We start from the raw sequence: 18,710 nt of genomic DNA, 5'->3' as shown, positions 1-18,710 counted from the left end.
AAAACAACAAATACTATATTGCCAATGATAAAATTTGAGCTTTTGAGCAAAAGTTAGAATTTAGGAATGATTATATCTATTATTGTGACCTTGACAGCTTCCTAAGACTTTTCTGATTGGATTGGTGATATTAATGAAACAGAATGCATACAGATCATTGATGTGGTTTCAGAATCCACATTGCAATTAACATTTAAAAAATTGCTAGTTGTCAAGTTTTATTGCAATATCAAAAAAATCTAGTTATCTGAAAGGGCTATGAAAATACCCTTTTTTTTCCAACTGCATATTAGTGTCAGGCCAAATTTTTGACATATACTTCGACCAAAACAAAATACCAGAACAGGTTGAATAAAGAAATAGATATTAGAGTCCAGCTATTTTCTAGTAAGTCATACACTAAAGAGATTAGCAAAAATATAATTATATAATTCTACTCTTCTCACTGCAGTCCTTTTGTTTTGGAAAATAGAAAACGTTCAATTGATATGGTTATTTATATTAAATATGGGTTTCTTATTACTTAAAATGAATTACTAACTAGTTTTAAATCTCTCGGTTTTTATTTTTAATATGATGAATGTCGCTGCACACAACCTCATAAAGAAAAGGTCTTTGGGGTCTTCAATATTTTTAAGAGTGTGAAGGATCCTGAGACCAAAAGTTTACGAAGCTGGTTTCTAGAGATACTCTTATGTATATGACCAGGAGATGTATTCAAGAAAGCTCATAGTAGCAGCATTGTCCATAGTAGGCCCTACAAAGAACCATCCCAAATCCATTATCATGGAATAAATAATTAAATGGTGTATTTACAGTAGAAATCAACATAGCAGTGACAATGAATCATGTACAACTAGACAGCTCAGCAGAGATCACTCTAACAAATTGTGTAATGAAAGAAGCAAGTTATAAAAGAATGTATACAGTGTGGTTCTACTTCTATTGATTTTAAATCCAGGCAGAATTAACATAAATTATTTAGAGATGCATAGGGAATGGTTACAACAAAAGTCAGGATAGTCATTCTCTCTCAGGTGAGAAGAAAAATGCTGGGGGTGCCAAAAAAACATATACATAGAAGAAAAATGCTGGGGGTGCCAAAAAAATGTATACATAGACTTGGGTATTCATCTTTTGTTATCGGCATGTATTATTACAATTTCAATACAGTTTTTTCCTTTCTTAAAATGTGTATACTTTTTTTTGGCACCCTCTGTAGATTGTGAAGTTGAACACAAGAGACAAGCTTTTATTATTCTGAAAATGTTCTATTTCTTAAGTTTGGTAGAGATAATATGGATGTTTCTTTATACTTATCCTTTAAAATGTAAACATTTTTTATTTCTTAAGTATGTATGATATAAAATATCATATGTATGCAAGAGACTAAAATTAACCTCACAAAACACAACAGCAAAACATTTAATTAAGAAGTATAACAAGGGAGTTAATCGGGCTGGTGACCAATTTCACTTGTGTTACATGCATTGCCTGCTATGAAACTCAAATAACCATCAATAAACCATCAAACTTTCCCATTATTTTTAAACAAAACTGACATTTATCTTTTGGCAATTTTTTGTAAGAATGATTCATGAGACCTCTATTCCTTGAGTTCTTGTTGAAGATGATTTTATACTCACTTTGGCTGGATGCAAAATTCATGCTAGGCATTGCTCCAACGTGTGCTCGTTCGTTTTAAATGTCACCAGGGAGAAATCGGAGGTTACTACTGTGTTTCCCCGAAAATAAGACCTAGCTGGACAGTCAGCTCTAAGGCGTCTTTTGGAGCAAAAATTAATATAAGACCCGGTCTTATTTTACTTATATTATAATATAATAAATGTAATGCTGGGTCTTTTATCAATTTTTGCTCCAAAAGACGCCTTAGAGCTTATTTATTCCAGCTAGGTCTATTTTTGGGGAAACATGGTATGACTGTTTTACTATTAGATAATTTGTTCTTTTGCCCCAATTACCCCAAATATATCTCATTTTTGAAGACCACTAAGTTTAGTAGGATGTGTCTCAGTGTGGATTCATTCTGTGACAGTTTTCCCTAGGACACATACTAGTGTACTTTGATCAGATTGTAGCCATTTTTATTTCTTGAAAGTTTTCATTAATTATTTAATCATTTTTATTTTTTTTATTTTGTATTTTGGTTCTTTTGGGACAACAGTGATGCATATGTTGAATTCCTTTACTTTGATCCTTTTAAGCTTTTTATCCATTTTAATATTGCTTGCTCTTTTTACTCCTGTGAGAAATGTTTTTAGCATTTGCCTTTTTTTTTTTTTTTTTTTTGCTAACTCAACATGGCTTTTTTCCTGTGATGGGTTTATTTTTTCCCTTTACTTATTTCCTCTGACAGTTCATATTTTCATCTCCTGCCTTGCCATATCTTCCCTGATTGCTTGTATCTCTGTGTTAAATTCTTGTTTTTATAAAGTGATAAGTTTGTTCAAAGTCACGTGCTCAGTTTTTATCTTTTCTGTAGCAACATTTTTTTCTGCCATGTCCATCTTCTATTTGCACTTTTCTGTTATTTTTTTTTAATTTGGTGTATTTGTAGATCCATTTATTGTTCCTTTTGAATCACACAGCTTTGCGTATGTTTGATTTTTCTAGATAAACTATTTCTAGAAGTTTATGTTGGATAGGGGCCAGAGCTACTTTCTCAGCAAGAATTTATTAATGATAAACAGTATTGTATGGATTCAAGTTCTTTAACCCTGTATTTCTTTGTAAAACTGCTAGTGAGGTAGAATCTTTCATCTTTTCTCACTGGCAGAATGCTTCCTACAAATACGGTTTGTGTCACTACCAGTTAACTCCGTCCACATTTCTGACAACTAGAACAAGGGAGTATATTTTAACAGTTTGCACCCTTGTTCCAGTTGTTTATAAGAAGGTATTGTTAGTTCTGCCCCTCAGATTGTTGCACTGAACTTTGGAGAAGCATGCTATGTTCATTTTATCTTAAATCATAAGTTTTGTTGTCTTTTTCTCTGAGTCTTTCTGCATTCCTCTTTGATTTTTCTGTATTCAGTCATACTTTCACATACATTATGATATTGTGGTTTATGGTTTTTGAAATTTCCTGCTTCTCATTAAATATAGTGTTTGTATATCTTTTCCTTATATTTTTTTCTTTTAAATTAAAGTTTATTGGGATGACAATTGTTAGTAAAGTTACATAGATTTCAGGTGTATAATTCTGTAATACATCATCTATATATCACATGGTGTGTTCACCACCCAGAGTCAGTTATCTTTCCATCACCATATATTTGATCCCCTTTACCCTTTTCTATCACCCTTCTCCCCTTTACCCTCTGGTAACCACTAAACTATTGTCTGTGTCTATGAGTTTTGTTTCTTCATTTGTTTGTCTTGTTCTTTTGTTATTTTCAGTTTTGTGTACCACGTATCAGTGAAGTCATATGGTCCTGGACTTTTTCTGTCTGACTTATTTCTTGTTGCTTTTGGGTGATATCTTAGAGGAAAAGGGGGAAACCTTTTTATCACAATGTAGAAATAAATGTCCTTTCAACTTTTGAGATAGGAATAGAAATATGAAGATATGAAAAAGTGAAAGGGTCTTTTACTTGTATCCACTGGGAGGTTTAATTGAAAATCTTCAACACTATTTTGGGGGAAGGCAACAAAATAGTTAACTTTGTTGTAACAGATATTACTGAGAATTTGGGCTTCACTTTTCTGAAAAATTCAGACCAATTTGTAGTACTTTGCTTTCAGGATTACTTAGCTTTTCATATTTGGTATGTTATACTAATCAACTGCAAACTTCTCTCTCATTGAATTTGACATTTGATTTTATGTACTTACGGTATAGGCTAATAAGTGAGTCTATTACTATAGCATGGATGCTAGCAAAAGACATGAAATTTCTGGGTCAGAAACAAAGGATGTTATTAGTTAAGAGCGCAACAAGCAGCATAAGCATCAGCATATTTATTTTGATTCGTCTTGGCCCCAAATCTCACAGGGGCAATACAGTATGGCCCAGGTGAATGCTGCACATGCTATGGGTTTGCATGAAAACTGAGAAATACTGAGCTTGGCGAATCTACCACTTTTATTGCAAATACATTAGTCCCCCTTCATCTGAGGGGGATACATTTCAAGATCCCCAGTGGATGCCTGAAACTGTGGATAATACCAAACTGTGTGTGTGTGTGTGTGTGTGTACACACACACACACACACACATATATATAGACATATACATACATATATATGTATATATACATACATACATACATATACATACGTATACATACATATATATGTATATGCTAATAAGTGAGTCTATTACTATTGCATGGATGCTGTAAATATACTATGTATATATAGTATGTTATTTCCTGTACATACATACATACCTACGTATGATAAAGTTTATTTTTAGTCACAGTAAGAGATTAACTCAATAACTAACAATAAAATAGAACAATTATAACAATGAGAGTTGCTTGAACACAAGCACTGCCATATCACGACAGTAGATCTGATAACTAAAATGGCCACTAAGTGACTAATAGGTAGGTAGTGTATATAGTGTGGATACATTGGCGTAAGGGATTCTTCATGGCCAGGGTGGGACAGAGCAGAAAAGTGCAAGATTTCATCATAGTACTCAGAACAGTGCGCAATTTAAAACTTATTATGAATTGTTTATTTCTAGAATTTTCCATTTAATATTTTTGGAGTGTGGTTGACCTCAGGTAATTTAAACTGCAGATAAGGGGGACTCCTGTAGTCAGTAAACCTGCTCTTTATCCAGGAGTATATGTTCCCTCATTTCTTGAAGTTGTCCTGAGAAATGGCCTGCGTTAAGAGCCAGCTTTGTAGACTTAGCATACCCAGCATAATGTGGGGAATCACAAGAAGCCCAAGGAAGACTGTCTCTCCTAATCTCCCATCCCCCACGTCTGTGCCTAAAACCCTCCATGAATGAGAACCATTATTACCTTTATGTAATCTGAAATGTTTTATTAAACACATAACATCAACCATAGAAGTGTTCTCTTGTTAGTACTGTTCACTCATCATGGTGGGCCACAGGTTCACCAAACTCTTTTTTGTTCTTGTTCTTCTTTTTGTAACTATTATTTTTGAAACTCAAGAGCAGAGAGTTCAGTTTATTTTATATTTATCCATCCATCCATCCATCCATCCATCCATCCATCCATCCATCCATTTATATATCCACCCTTAGTTCTTGGCACATCATTATCAGTCCCAGTAAGGACCCTTCTGGTTTAATATATGCAGATGTGTATTTATTTCTATATTCCCATTCCCTGCTCCCATAGATAGCTTCTCTAGTAATTTTGATAGTATATTTGATTCCATATGTATCCTTGTAAAATATTGAAGGTTGTTTTGTATATGTATGTGTTCATTTTTAACTTGTTAAGTTTAAAATGATTTCACACTTATAGAAAATTTGATATAATATTTCCCATGTGCTCTTCACCCAGATTCAAAAATTGTTAATATTTTGCAATATTTGCTTTATCTCTCTTTCTGTATATGTACTTGTATTTCTCTTCATTGTTTGAGAGTAAGTGATAGGAATTTCTCTTATCCCCAAATATTTCAGCATCTGTTTCCTAAGAAGGAGAAAGATAATCTCTTACATAATCACAGTACATTATGAAATTAGAAAATTTAACATTGAAATACTTCTATTATCCAATACACCGTCGTACTTAAATTTCATCAATTGTCCCAACAATGTTCTTTATAACCTTTTTTACCCCTTCAAATCTTGTTTTCATTGTACTTAGTTATGTCTCTTTAGTCTTTAATCTGAACAATTCCTTGGCCTTTCTTTGTGAGATGAAAGTGTATATGTAATTTTGTTTACATATTTGATATAGTGTAATAGACATTGTTCTTTATCTTATTGTTGCACTATTTTTAAGATGAACCCAAACTTATGTAGACATCAATCTTTTTTACTGCTTCAAACTTCTGTTTAGTATTCCACAATATGCATCTGCCAAAGTTTACTTATGCATTCCCCAGGGACAGACACCTAGATTGTCTTCAACTCCTTGCTATCATAAATAATTCTGTCACGAACACCTACATATGTGTCCCCTTTGGGAATATTTCTAGGGTATATATCCACAGGATTGCTGGATCATAATATAGCTGCCTATTTAATTTGACTAAGTACTGCTGAATTGCTCTCTGGAACAGCTGCCCTGACCACACTACAAATGTGAACTAAGATCCCAGTTTCTCTACAACACTGCCAACACTTAGTTCTAGGTAACATTCTAATTTTTGCCAGTGTCATGTTTTTAAAGTAGCCTCTTGTTTATTCTCTCTGATCACTAATGAGTTTCACTTCTTGTGTTTTTGCCAAACCCTTCATTGATAGAGTTCTCTCAGCAGGGAAAAAAATCTTTTCCCTCATATACGTCAGAATGATTTTTTAAAAACTATGTACCCTATTGTGTTTTTCAGTTGATGTCTAAAATTTTTTATTTTTATTCTAATTGCAAAGGACAGAATTTCTTGGTGTACTGAAAATGTTAGTTTGTAAAAGATAAAATTGTTTCATACCTCTTTTAAATATATCCAGTTGAATCTAAATGCCATAGCAATTTGGTAACTATTGTTATGCATTTAAGAAATACACAGATTCTTCTTTTATAGTAAAAATTTTTATCATTTTTTTCTCCTTTAACTCAATATGTCTACTTTTTTCTCCCTCCCAGAATATTTCCCTAATGTATATTTTACTATTTTTAATATATTTAAAAATATATTTTATGCTTAAAGGTGTTTTTAATTCTATCAAATGTCTTCAAAACAAAAATATATGTAAATTGCAATTACTTGTAAAAATTTCCTGTAATCAAAATGGAATTTTTTTCTGGATTATATGTTCATTACAGTACTTATTAATTAATGATTGCTCACAAGAGCACATATATATTAGAGATTTTAATAAATAATTGAATATAGAAATAAAGTTTTTATTAGGAGATGTATCTTTAATTAGATGTATTTTTTCAATTACTGTATTTATCTCTGTATTGCTATAGAATGAGGCAGGATTTCAGCACCAATTCAATTTATTTTGTGTCTATAGATGAATGCTTTGTTCATATAAGTAAGTAGATGAAATGAAATGAGTTTATTATAAAAATATCACTCAATCCTTTAACTTCTTTTGAATTATTTGTCAAAACGTAGCCATGGTGATCTATGCTCAAAAAATATTTTTGACAACCCATCTGTTAATTTTATTATAGCCTCCTGTAAATTTGATGAAAGCAAGAAACTACATGATAAGTTATTCAATCATTGAAGTCATTCTCTTTCTCAACACTGACACCAAATTCTTCCAATTTCTCTTTTCTCGACGCTCATGTTTTTAAACACCAAGGCAATGAACTATTGTAAAATTATGGATGGGTGAAAGATAAGGTTTTCTTTTGTAAGTGGAAGAAATATGATTTCAAAAGGAGAAGCCTGACTTTTTTTTTTTTAGAAAAGTACATAAGGAAGTTGAGGATCTCAAAAATGATTTTCTAGAAGGCATCTTTGCCTGCCTACACCTGTCTTAACATGACTCAGGGATATTTAAAAGGCCACTGCTAAAAGGAAATAATGTTTTTAAAGTTATCATTGTTTGAAAAGAATTATAGTAGTATTCACACAGTACCACTAACCTTTGAGATAAATATAGACTACTAAATTTATTGAATTAAAAATTTGCAAAAAGGAGCCTTTTATATAAATTTGTGGCTGATTTGACAGAATATATGTCTAATTTAACAAACTGTAAACTCCATCATCATGTTCCTAGCCATTCAAACAGGTTGGCTCCAGTGTGTTGACATAAAACAGGAAGATTAAATAGTGGTGTTCTTGGAAAGTTATTTGGTATTTTAACATAGGGCTCTGGATACTTTCATACACTTCTCTTCCTTTGCTTATGTTACTTCCTCCACTTGAGTTACTGGTTCCTCCTTCCTGCCCCCCATATATGAACATATTATATGTCTTCTTTATAGCTCTTTTATGTTGTATTTATGAAGACCCAATTCATTCAGCTTCCTAAGCATGTCTCAAGTCTAATTCTACCTCTCTATTCAGTACCCTAATTCAGACCCACGTCATTTCTCAGTTTCTCAGTCTTCTATCTGCTCTCCCTGTCTCCATTCTCTTCCCACTCCAGTGTCTCCATCACATAATTACTATAATGACCTGTCTAAAACATAGATCAATTCCATATTCTCCCACTGAAAAATCTTCAGTTCTTATAAATCTTCAATGTCTCTACACTGCCAAAAGTGTTAATATTTACTTTCATTTATTATCTTGTAGTTATCTGTTCTCAACAACATTTCCAAAGTTTTCTCCAGCAACTGCCCTCATCTGTTTTATACTCTTGTTACACAAATCACTTACTTCCTTGAACACATGGTGCATTTATTAGAATGTCACAATGGAAACATAATTTCTTTTAGTAATAGTCAACCTAAACTTATGGCTACTTGTGAAGAAAGGCTAAAATTTATTCATAGGCAGTGGGTATATTCTTTACAGAAAAATTTTGATTTATCATTGAAATATGTTTTTAGATCTCATTGATAGAGAGGCCATGGTAAAGAAAAAGTCTGTCTCCATAATCCTTAAATGTATTAAGATTTTTCACAATGTGTTTTGAAAACATACATACACACAAACATAAATTTCATATGTATTTAATTCTCCTTTATTCATATTAGTACGAGAAAGGACTTCTGTGTTTGGCTTATAACCTAAAACTCAGTGGATTATAACCATCCTTTTGTAATTCCCTTCTGGATTCAGCATAATGAAGTAATGCGAACTCGAGCATGTTGAAAGGCAGGTTCTAACACTTTCAACACTTAATTTTATGATCTTTAATAGATCTTTTTACTAAATTTCTGTTTTTCTCATCTATAAAGTGAGACTTAATTCATATTCCCTATCTGTTCAAGGAGAGATGGTATCATATGAGATAACGTTTGAGATGTATGATAAATTTAAAGAGATTTAGAAATATATTGTAACATTGAATTATTCCTTAGTCTCTTTAGCTTTAATCCTATATTTCCTTAGAGGATCTAGTCTATCATTATGGGAGGCATATATTGATAAGGCTAATAAACGATCAAATAAGGAAATAAAGGATGTATTGGAGGTTTGTTTGTTTTATTTTTTTTCTTATTTCTTTTATGTTTCTTATGTTTCTTCCTTGTTAAAACAGTTTTGGTATGAACCATGATGGAATTGGAAATTCTTGTGGGACGAAAGGTCATGAAACAGCAAAACTTATGGCAGCTCACATTACTGCAAATACCAATCCTTTTTCCTGGTCTGCGTGCAGTCGAGACTATATCACCAGCTTTCTAGAGTAAGTAATCTCTGGAGAGTGATGATGAATTACTCCAGAAGTAAGCCATTGGTAGAAGCCTAATATGTAGTGCTTCAAATTTTGCATAATGAGTAACTTTTATAGGGCCCAGTGATATTTCAGGCAGTTCCCAAAATACTTTAATGTATCATTGTGCCAAATGTTTTCCTTCATACTCAAACAGAACTTACTGAATAGATCAGAAGAACTGGAGTGAGGATTTAAGTGGGGTTGATGATGTGAGTGTTAGAAATGTTCAATAAATGGACAGCAGTGTCAGGAAAAAAAATGTAGATTTACATAATTTAATAGAGCATAGGTCAAACTTTAATTCAATGATTACATCTTTCATTTTGTTGGTGAAAAAAACTGAGTTCTATAAGAATGCCAAAGTATCTAATAGTAACAAACAACAACAACAAAAAATCAAACACTCAGGAAATAAAAAGGAGAAAATGAAAATTTGTCTTCAGCAATTTATTAAGTGACTCATCTTTTCTACAGTTTGGGACCTTTTTTGCTGGTCCTTTTTAATGTATAGTCCAAGAGTCTGGTTACATAACTGTGAAGAATATAAATTAGCTAATGTATAACTATGTTTAGAAAAGCAGATGTTCATCCACATCTCACCTGCCATAGGGCTTCAGTATTGAACTTTGGAAACTAATACACTTAGGTCTCACTTTCTAACTGTGTGACCTTGGGCATGTTGCTTCACCTTTATAATCTTCAGTGACCTCATTTGTTAAATGAGTTTAGGTAATAATACATCAGGTATGTATATAATTATGTATAATGCTATAATGCATTAAAAACACTTCAGAGGCATTTCATTAAGTGGTAAATATTATTATTTTAAACAATATCAAGGTTTTAAGCTTTACTGCTCTATCATTACCTTCAATATTTTGTGCCATTTTTTTTCTTGAGGAGGAGAGGTTAAATACTCCATGAAAAGTGAGTCATACATAAAGCACAGGCAAGCAACAGAAATCTTTTTAAAAATTGTCGTTGTTCAAAGTTCACGTTAGCATGATGATAGTATAAAATTTTAAAAATTCCGCTATGTTATGTAAGGTAACATTATTCATTAAAGTTTTGGTTCATCTCTGTGAATGGCCAGATCATATTCTGAAAAGTTATAATTATATTGTTTTAGAAGCCTCAAGCAAGAGATTTTAAATTACCTAACACAATGCTTTGCTCAATCACAGATCAAAAGATAAATGTTTAAAACCGTCTCTTTTGAATTAACTTATATAATAATGAAATTGACAGAATTGGAAATTCATTTTGGAAAGTAGCTCTTCTGTAGAACCTAACAATTTTTAATCCTAGTAATAGATAATTATGACACTGTACTTGCCCAATGCCAAAACTGGGTGAAGGGCTAGAAAGATAGACCACAGATAATTTGTTTGACATCTTTTGGTAGTTTTTAACACAACGCACTAGCAATAGCATTTTCCAAGATGTTTTTAATGAGATCCTATTATCTAAATGGGGAGATCTGCTCTCCCCAGAAATCAAGGCAGATCTGCAATTTCTCCCTTGACTACGCTCATATTTTTATAATGGAATCTTAGTGTCTGTCACCAGATAAAGGCAAACTACATAACATGCTCGGTATTCCTGTGCATTTTCAAAGGCTTCCGTACTCTTGTTCTCTTCAGGTACCATTTTCTTGCTCCTCTGTCCTATTTCTATTGCACAGCCCATTTGCTAGGACTGTCTCTGTATGCATAGTAAATACAAGGACCAATTTTTCGTCTTTTGCCAGCGCCTGCCTACCTGAAACCATGTCAAGGCTGTTAAAACACTCCAAGGGGGAATCCTGAAATTGCTGATAAAACACAGTTAAGAAATCACCACTGGTTTGGTGAGAAATGTAAAATTATTGTTAGTTGCAATAAAGTGTTCCATTGAATTAATTTAAATAATCCAAAAAGCATTATTTAAGTGTTATTGCCTGTTTGCATTTTATATGTGTAAGCATGATTAGAGTTGACAGGGTTCTGATGTGCTTATTTATCCTGTAATTTATAAAAATATTTCTGTTGTGTATTCTCGTGGGGATACTCACAAAATTAAAGGCATTTGTGAAAGGTAGATGTGTAAGACAATGGGTAGAGATTTGGGGGAAAGTTGGCTTTATTCCCTATCTTTAATAACAAACTAAATCATTCTGATCATAATCTGACCAAGCAATAAAGGTTCTTAAAACACAAGGCCCTTCAAAAAGGTCAGTTCATTGGAGCACAAAGACATAATAGTAACTTTCTTGAATTTCTTTGTTCCTTTTTACTAATGCAGTGGACTTAATTGCTTTACCAGCTATGTGTGATATTTTTTAAAATCCAGTGATATTTTGATCAGGGATTGAGGTTACATTTATGTTTTATAGTTGGCTCAAAAAGACTCATAACATTTTATTTCAGTTTTTCCTCTCAAGAAAAAGAAATCTTGAAAGATGAATTGTTTAGGAACTGCAGCCCAGCCAACAAAATGCATACCTTTCTCTACTTAGTGACTGTATAGGCCAAAGATGATGGTGGATTTTAACAATGAGCTTTCTATGATTTATAGAGATTCACTATTCACTATGTTCAACTGAAAACAATTCCATGGCCTTTAAATGCCAATAGAGTAAAAAGTCTCTCGTGTCATTCTGAAACACTACGTGCTATTGATCAATCAGGAGATGGTGTTTACCAACTCCCAATATTTTTTTTCAGATTTCTTAAACTCGGTGATTCAATAAGTGGTTCATGAATCGCCCAGAAGCCGTCCTGATTAAATAATAAAGAACCCATTTCCGTTAAAATGGACGTGTTATGCCAGCTTCTGATGTTTTCGGCGGACGGCTTTGCAGGTAGTGTCCTTCCTATCTGCCTGCGGGACTTATTTATTTATTTACTTACTTAGAAAATAGAGGAAACTGAACCTGGTATGATGGCTCACTCTCACTGATGACAATGGGCTAATTGACCAGGCAGTGGAAGGCAGCCGAAAGTCATTTAGGCCAGTTTTTTTCATATATTTTCCACCACTTAGTGGTAGTACAGAGTAATTTCATATAGTTTTCAAAAATTCCGAGGCCTCTGTGAATCAATTCTTGCTCTATTTAAATTAAAGTCTGTTAAATTGTTTGAACTGTCAAAGATCCATAGCAAAATTTCCTACAGTTCCAAATTAAATAGAGACCAGCCATTTTCACAGAAAGGATGGAAGCTGGAAAAAGGCAAGGCAACGTTATGATTGAAGGTGAACTAGGAAGAAAGGTGAGTAGTAGAGCTGCAAGTGATACAAGATGAACAGGATGACCAAGGCACTCACATTTTCTCTATAGCAATTACGTTTGAAGGTCAAAATCAATAATCTATTAGACAGAAAACAGTTTTACCAATTAGGACCTTTTTTATATATCTATATATGGAACCCATGGAACAGCTTAGAAAAAAGGTTTCTTCTTCTTCCATTTATCTGACACATTTTGGGGACTTCATTCAAACCCATAAATATCTTTGGTAAGTCATAATTACATGTGGAGAAAAAGAGAATATAACTAAGTAAACTATTATTAGCACAGTGTTTGTATATTGGAAGCCTCCAGTTCAGTTGTGTTCAAGCACCGCAGTCTACAGAGGGCAAGAGAGAAAGGTCTGACTTAAAGTAACTCATTTTAGGAGGTGATGCATTGTTAGTTTTGTGAAGACCAATAGAGCAGTTTATGAGAACATAGTAGGTAAGACACTTGATTTGCTATAGACGATGCCAACCTAATTCATTTTTGCTTAATTTAGGTATATTAGCATAATTTTATGGGGAAAAAATAGGAGATGGCATTAAATGTTAACTTTTTGTTGTTGTTGTTAAGAGACTGTTAAGATATGTATAGGGTTATATAGAAATGTTTGTTTTTAGTTGACCAATTGTGTGGTATAATGACGGTCTATACTTTATAGTATAATAGAGTGAAAAATAAATCTAAGATTACAATTAGGAGTATGTCCTCATGTGTTCTGGAAACAGAGCCAAGAGTGCATATTTTACATAGGGATCTGTAAATTTTAGTTGAAGACTCAACCCTGGCTCATGTTCCTATTTTCAAGCTAACTTTTGAGCTATGTAAATAAGACTTCTCTAAATTAGAAGTAGAATACATAAAATACGACTTTGCTATCATGCTGCAAGAATTTCTGGAAATGTAAAGATACTTTGATTTACTAAGAATTTCATAATCAAGGAAAAAGCATATTCTCAAACTTATATACATTTTATTGCCTTGTCTTAGTAGCATAAATGAAAATCGAGTCTATGAATTCAATAATTATCTATATTGCTATAGATTTTAACTAGGATTGGGTTTTTAGTTGTGAAATATATGCTGCTAGGGAAATAATCATAGTTCTACTTTTTGTGTATACAGTTTTGCTCTGGACAAGAATATCTGTGCTTAACAATAGTAAGTTGTATTAGCTTCTCATAGATGGAAACTACTAACAGTATCCTTCATTTTATTTATTAATAAATGAGGTTTATGTTTTCTGGGTAGAAAAATGCTCATATGACACTAAGGCACAAACTATGTTTAAAAGTGGTATTTGATGGGAAAATTCAAGGAGATTTATATATAATATCACTATTATCATTTTGATAATAGTAGCATAAATAACACTAGGCTCATCATAAGAATTGTATGGTTACATCGATTAGCTAGAACCCTATATTAAATAAAAATTACAACTTCCATTTTGTTAAAAGGAAACAATTACGAAATATATGAAAATAACATATCTGATATCTTTAAGAAAGAGAAAACATTTGTACCAGGAGACCTATACAAAAATATTTATATCAGCATAATTTGCAATTTGTAGAAATTAGAAATAATTCAAATGTTCACTTCATACTTGTGGCATAGTCTTAAATGAAATATTAAGGAACAATGTATCTATAGTTACACTCGTCAATATAGATATATCTCACAGTCATAATACTTAGTGAGTGAAAGAATCAAGTCACACACGCACAAAATCTACAGTATGTCTCCTGTTTTATAGAGTCCAAAAACATTCAGATGAATAATTGGGAGGTCAAACTACTAACAAAAACAAGGAAATTATTACTTATAAAATCAGGATATTAGTTACTTCCTGGGGGGAAATGAGGGCTGTGATTAGGGTACAGCACTTGCGAATTTTTTAAGGGAAAAAAAAAAAAGACAGGGTTAAATATACATCTCTCAAATCCATCTCCTCTACTTTCTGTACCTATATCTGTGATATTTGATGGTAGTAATTGATGACTCAGGAGCATGGAAATACCCAGAATTGTTATTTTCTAAGAGTTAGTTAATAATTTATAATGGTGATCTATAGATTTAACTTAATTGAAATTAGCAGGAAAGTGGCAGACAAATTTTAGTAACATTATGCAGAAAGCATTTTTGTTGCTTAATCCTCAATTAAGAATTAAAATAGAAAACTACCCCACCCCCCAAATACTTTAAACAAGGTTTTATTGTACAATATATACCAGATATGGTGACTAGGAAGAAAATATGTAATACATTCTCTACCCCAAATGTAGAAACAATTGAAGTCAACCTGTCCCACACTTGCTTTCCCAGAGCCATTAATAGTAGGTAAGACACTTGACTTGCAAGCATTATTAATTTGTACACATACTACCAAACCCATCTCAAAATGCCTTTGTGGATGCCATGTTCCTAAATATACGTGTTCATTTTTTAAAGATCTATATGATTTTTCATTATTTTACTTCATATGGTTTCTTCTTCTGTAAAAATATACTGGAAAAGGGAACAAGACTTGTTTAAATATTTAATTAGACCACATTAATACAAAGTGATAGGTAATTCCAAAGAACTGAAACAAAATCCACTTTGGGATAAATTCTCAGAAGAATGTTTCAGAAGACCACAGTACAGGGCATTCTTCATAGTCCGGAGGCTCTTGCAATGGTCATCTGATTTGGTATTTTTAAAGAACATGAACCATGATTGGAAGACCATTAATACCTGGGAAGAAGAACTTGAAAGAAGTAATTATTCTTACTTCCTCCTGGATGAAGTCAATTTTCAGTTTGCTAACAAGAAAGAATGTTTTCCTCAGAGTATTTATTCTTAAACCTTGAGGTCCTCATAATTCTTCCTCTACATTTTTAGATTAATTTTCTGTATTTTTAAAGGTAATTATGTATAACAATTTTTCATAGATTTTGAGTTGATGCCACTTAGGTGAATATATCTTATACTTTCTTTGTTATGCTATTGGCATATATTTTTACCTATAGGATCCTGTATTTAAGTACTTCAGTCCTTAAAATTTTCCCACTGATTTTAGTAGTATTTAACTTGATATTTAATTTTTAGTACAAATTTAACTCCTCTCAGCAAGACTTTATTATTTGGTATAGATAGAGATGAAATTGATATTTTAAAAAGAAAATTAAGGATTTAAGCTACTAATTCAATTATTTCACAAATATTCCATATTATCAAAATGGACTGTCTTCTTCCATTATATTTTTCACGTTGAGCGTTTTATCATTAAACTTAATATATAATTTCGAATTTACTAGTAGAAATACACTTGCCTACCATTTATGTACCTGTATAGATTAAAGATATTTTAAATTTTAAAATAAAAAAACTTTCTATTGTGAAAATTTATCAAGAAAGGATTTTTCTTACCAAGGTACATGTCAATTTCTAAAAGTACAATAAACAGGAAATAAAAAGAGTTCTGAAATGAAAACTGGGTAGCTGGGTGAAAAAAAAAAATGTTCTCTTTTAGTTAGATACCTTGAACAGTGACAAGTGAAATAATTGTAGTAGCCAAAAGCAAAATTCATCTATATTAGTAGCACTTTTAATATTCCATCTAAATATTTTTATTGATTAAAAATTAATCAAGAGGTGCATAAATGAAAGGAAAACTGTGTAAAGAAGACAGTATTCTGTCCCCTGGGTCTTTGAATCTATCACTTTATAAATAATATTGTTCTGTTTTTAAAAAATATTAATTTGCTGCTGTGCAAACACACATTTTTATGTAGCAAATTAACTTTTACATTTTAAGATATGATAAAATTTTAAGTAATATGAAACTCATTGTTATGCATGATTCTTTCTTACTTATCTATAAATGAAAATTTGTACTGTCCTAAATAATAGTTGAGGAACTTCTACTTGTGAAATTATTTTCCTTTGGCAAAGTAGATGGAAAAGATTTGGAAAAAAAACACAAGTGCTGGCACAATTGACAGGAATGTTGGAAAAAATTTTTAAATGTTGGCATAGGAATTCTTTAAAAATTCTAACTTACTCACATGTGAAATGAAAGTAAAAAAGCATCTGTCCTATTTTATGCACACTGACTCAATAAAAATGAACAATTATATTTAGCAAAGTATAAAGCTCTTTAAACTAAGGTATTCTGTCTGGTTTTTGGCGATCTTTATGTTATTTGTTCCACTGAATTAAATATTATGTTTGAGTGCAAGCACACTTTGAAAAGCAGAAATTATATAGAGAGAACATTCCCTTTCCTAACTCTGATGACCCTAGATGAAATATGAAATTTTTGAGAGACTAAACATTTCTAATATACTTGAGAGCAGAACTTTGGATCTTGGCCTCATCTGTCATTCAGCCCATTTATTACTGAAATATTTCAAGAACCTTTGGACATGTCTTACTTACTACAGCACCTATTGTTCTACTCAAGGTGGAAGTATATAGATTAGGTCTTTAAGGATTACAACCACAATTTTTTATTTTAATTTTAATTTTCCACATTTTATGTTTTTAATTCTACTACCAGATGTGGTTATATTTTCACTGAAAACAAACAAGAAACTTAGAGCAATGTGAAATTCTGTTTTGATTCCTTCAGAAATTAGTTGAAATCAGTATTTTAAGGCCAACATGACATTTTTATATTGTTGCCTGAGAGATGCTTTTATTATGTCTTGGTTCTGGAAAAACTACTGGAGCTCTTATTCAGGTTTCAGTAAAGCTATTCTATTTTGCCATGTGATTATTTCTTGGTAGACTATATTGTTTTTCATGCATCAAGTTATTAAAACAAAGAGCTCAACAATGGTTTCATAATTGTGATGGAAATCGTCCATAGTGTTCCTAATTTCCTTTGATCCTTTATGTTGAACAGTTCAGGCCGTGGTACTTGCCTTGATAATGAGCCTCCCAAGCGTGAATTTCTTTATCCAGCTGTGGCCCCAGGTCAGGTGTATGATGCTGATGAACAATGTCGTTACCAGTATGGATCAACGTCCCGCCAGTGTAAATATGGGGTAAGAAGTCTCAATCCTTATGTTTAGTTATTTATACGTGTTCTTTCATGACACACACATTAGGATGGAATTTTGATGAATATAGTTTCCCTCTGGTAACATCATGGATGCTAATGTGGCCTTTGAGAGTGCTCTTTTTCTGACACCATTTGTATAGTATCTATTTCTAAATGTTTGAGTAATCCTAAATTAAATAATTTTCAAATGTCTTGTGAAGGGTGCTGGTAGAATTTTAATAATTTCGAATGTATTTCTTCTTTCAGTCCTGAGTTTATGATGCCACCTTTAGTTTGTTTTATGAAATGTTACGGTTTTGAAACCTCTCCCCGCACGTCCGCCTTTTCTGGTTCTCTAATTAATTGGGTTAAGGACATTTTATATTGGCCAGGAACCTTTACTTTAATTTATACTTTCTCGTACTGAGTCATTTCAAGTTGCTTCCATCCACTGCACACGTTCCTACACAACAAGCAAGTGGGGACAAAATGACGTTAACTCAAATAGAGAAACAAAATGACTGTGGGGGAAAAAATAGGTATTATAATTGATTCTTCATGTCTGCTTAAAGATGTCTCAGTGTCTATTTCAGAAGATTCTTCTTAAGTTTCATAGAGAAAGATTTCAGTGTCTAGGATAGGGATGTGTTCATAGTAGGTGCGCAGTATAAGCATGTTGAAAGAGAGAGTAGGATTTTTAAATAAATTGTCAAAAAATATTCAGGAGTCAAAAATACATTTATAAGTTGGTTCCTATTTTTATGCAAATAGTGTTTAAAATCCCTTTTTTAAAAAAAATAGCCATAAAAAGAATTAAGTTTTAAGGTAATTAAGACAAAACAATGTATGCATTGTACTGTACTAATTATTCCTCATGGGTACAATACAAAGGAAAGTGATTTTTAAAATCTCCCTTGGGTGACAAGTCTCTTATTC

General features: G+C 32.2%; 1 protein-coding gene across 1 annotated transcript in view; it reads left to right on the top strand.

The window, feature by feature from the left end:
• Positions 1–18,710, top strand: part of ADAMTS6 (ADAM metallopeptidase with thrombospondin type 1 motif 6) — a 255,576-nt gene that overhangs the window by 121,939 nt on the left and 114,927 nt on the right. The window contains exons 10-11 of the mRNA XM_033109798.1: positions 9,292–9,438; positions 17,637–17,778. Coding sequence (XP_032965689.1) covers positions 9,292–9,438; positions 17,637–17,778 — 289 coding nt within the window. The remainder of the gene's footprint in view (positions 1–9,291; positions 9,439–17,636; positions 17,779–18,710) is intronic.

Source organism: Rhinolophus ferrumequinum, chromosome 7 (genome assembly GCF_004115265.2).
Source record: "Rhinolophus ferrumequinum isolate MPI-CBG mRhiFer1 chromosome 7, mRhiFer1_v1.p, whole genome shotgun sequence".
Lineage (NCBI taxonomy): Eukaryota > Metazoa > Chordata > Mammalia > Chiroptera > Rhinolophidae > Rhinolophus > Rhinolophus ferrumequinum.
Note: the sequence above shows the minus strand (reverse complement) of the source record. Positions and strands in the feature narration are given on the sequence as shown.